The following is a 2,601-nucleotide window of genomic DNA, read 5'->3' on the forward strand; positions in this document are numbered from 1 at the left end:
AGGCACCGCGCCCGGCCTATTCTCTCCTTTTTTAAAAAATCAGTCTTTCATGAGAGATCTTTATGGTGAAAGAACTGCTTGGTATCTTGAGTGGGTGATCCGCCCGTCTCGGCCTCCCAAAGTGCTGGGATTACAGGCTTGAGCCACCGCGCCCGGCCGAGAAAGATAGTTTTTACTGGTTATTTTTTGTTATCTTTCATTAGTTTAATCCTCATTAAGAGTGAATTAACACCAGTTGACACTAATGCAGGATATTTTAAAAAAATTATTTGTTACAGTTAGCCCAGGAGCAATTTGTCGTTCTCCTAAAGGAGAAAATAGTCTAATGGGGAGACACACTACCCCTAGATCTTACCACTAGGTCGTGGTTCTCCTGGTTGTCACTTATTTCAGAGAGAGAGCTTGGTACCCTGATCTTGAGAACACTGGCATCCGGTCTGTTCTGCAGCTATTTAAGAGCCCTGTGAACATAGGCAAATCACATACCTTCTCTAACCTGTGGTTTCCTCATTTGCAAAGTGAAGATTATAATGTCTATTTTTTGGTGTTTTATAAAAATAAGGATTATTAATTTGCTTTATTTGTGCAGGCCTCCAGGACCCTCATGGCTCCCTGGGGCACATGGTTAACAGTTGTCACTACCTCATACGAGGCTTATAAAAACAGACTAAAGCCAAAAAAGGTCTTTGGTAATTCATGTTAGAAACAGGCAGTGCCATAAAGAAGTTGGAAGAACCAGAATTCCTGAAGCAGATAACTTACTACACCTGCTTACTTTTCTTCCCTAAACCTTTTCATCTGAACATCTGTTGCAAAACCAAGTAGTCAGTTCTATGATTTTGGTGACAGGTTGTGCCTGCCATGATAATCAGTGTCTCAGGTTACTGCTCAGGAAACTTGTTTCTGATTGTCACATCCTGGTGCTTGCTGTTGTGATTTTAGTACTCAAATAGAATGTATTAAGGAATTCATTAAGGAAATTGTTTTATAATGGTTTTGATGGGGGAGGGGTGTATTATAAAATACACTGTTTTATAATGAATTGTTGGTAAATATTACTATGAAGATGCATGTAGCATGTGCTAGACTTCAAAAGGAATAAATCACACACACCGATCTGTTTCACTGACTTATGTTTTGGAGATCATGATTTGTTAAAGTATGTTTTCTCAAATGTGTTTTCTTTTGTGTGCATGGAAAGTGTTCAGATAAATATAGTGTATTAACTGTAAAGTTGTAATGTAACTATGCATAAAGTTGTAATGGCAGATTTTTTACACTAATTTTTAATACTTCATTTGTTAGCAGTCTTGCTTGAACAGTCTTTTTGAGCAGAACTAATACAATATTTTGATGTGCCACAGGTAAAATTTTCCATAACCTTATGGAGAGAAAGGACTTTGAGACATGGCTTGATAACATTTCTGTTACATTTCTTTCTCTGACGGACTTGCAGAAAAATGAAACTCTGGATCACCTGATTAGTCTGAGTGGGGCAGTCCAGCTCAGGCATCTCTCCAATAACCTAGAGACTCTCCTCAAGCGGGACTTCCTCAAACTCCTTCCCCTGGAGCTCAGTTTTTATTTGTTAAAATGGCTCGATCCTCAGACTTTACTCACATGCTGCCTCGTCTCTAAACAGTGGAATAAGGTGATAAGTGCCTGTACAGAGGTGTGGCAGACTGCATGTAAAAATTTGGGCTGGCAGATAGATGATTCTGTTCAGGACGCTTTGCACTGGAAGAAGGTTTATTTGAAGGCTATTTTGAGAATGAAGCAACTGGAGGACCATGAAGCCTTTGAGACCTCATCATTAATTGGACACAGTGCCAGAGTGTATGCACTTTACTACAAAGATGGACTTCTCTGTACAGGTAAGAGATGTTGAAACTGTTTTTTGGGTTTTGTTTTGAATTTCATAGGGTGTACTCTTGAACCAGTCTTCAGCTTTGAGAATGACAAGTGTTGATTATATGAGATATGTACAGTGACTTTTTTTCCCTCTATCCCTGAGTGGATTTCCCCCCCTTATCCTCTTCCTTCTTTGTAGAGAACACAATCATTTTTATAAAATTTCATGAGAAAAACGCTTCAGACTGTCTTTTAAACATTATGCGAAATTACAAAACTGTAGATTACTTTTTCCCTGTGTTTCCTCCATGTATAGTCCTCCAGGTTGTTAAATTCTGTTTCTTTTTCTGTTGGCACTGATATTTGAGAAAAAAACAGTGGAAAAATTGATATCTACTCCTCGCAAGTAGTTAGATCATTTTGGTTGAGTTACTTAACCTCTCTGTATCTTTAAAATACGGGGAAGGAGGCCGGGCGCCATTGCTCACGCCTGTAATTCTAACACTTTGGGAAGCTGCGGCGGGTGGATTGCCTGAGCTCAGGAGTTCGAGACCAGACTGGGCAACATGGTGAAATCCTGTCTCTACTAAAATATGAAAAAGTAGCCAGGCATGGCGGCTTGCAGCTGTAATCCCAGCTACTTAGGAGGCTGAGACAGGAGAATCGCTTGAACCCGGGAGGCGAAGGTTGCAGTGAGCCGAGATCGTGCCACTGCACTGTGGCCTGGGTGGCAGAGTGAGACTCCCATCT

General features: G+C 40.4%; 1 protein-coding gene across 4 annotated transcripts in view; it reads left to right on the forward strand.

Moving 5' to 3' along the window:
* Window positions 1–2,601, forward strand: part of FBXW2 (F-box and WD repeat domain containing 2) — a 36,323-nt gene that overhangs the window by 4,637 nt on the left and 29,085 nt on the right. For all 4 annotated transcript variants that reach the window (XM_011927412.1, XM_011927415.1, XM_011927413.1 and 1 more), the window contains one exon: window positions 1,365–1,874. In XM_011927412.1, coding sequence (XP_011782802.1) covers window positions 1,365–1,874 — 510 coding nt within the window. The remainder of the gene's footprint in view (window positions 1–1,364; window positions 1,875–2,601) is intronic.

This window comes from Colobus angolensis, unplaced genomic scaffold (genome assembly GCF_000951035.1).
Source record: "Colobus angolensis palliatus isolate OR3802 unplaced genomic scaffold, Cang.pa_1.0 Scaffold71, whole genome shotgun sequence".
NCBI classification, from domain to species: Eukaryota; Metazoa; Chordata; class Mammalia; order Primates; family Cercopithecidae; genus Colobus; species Colobus angolensis.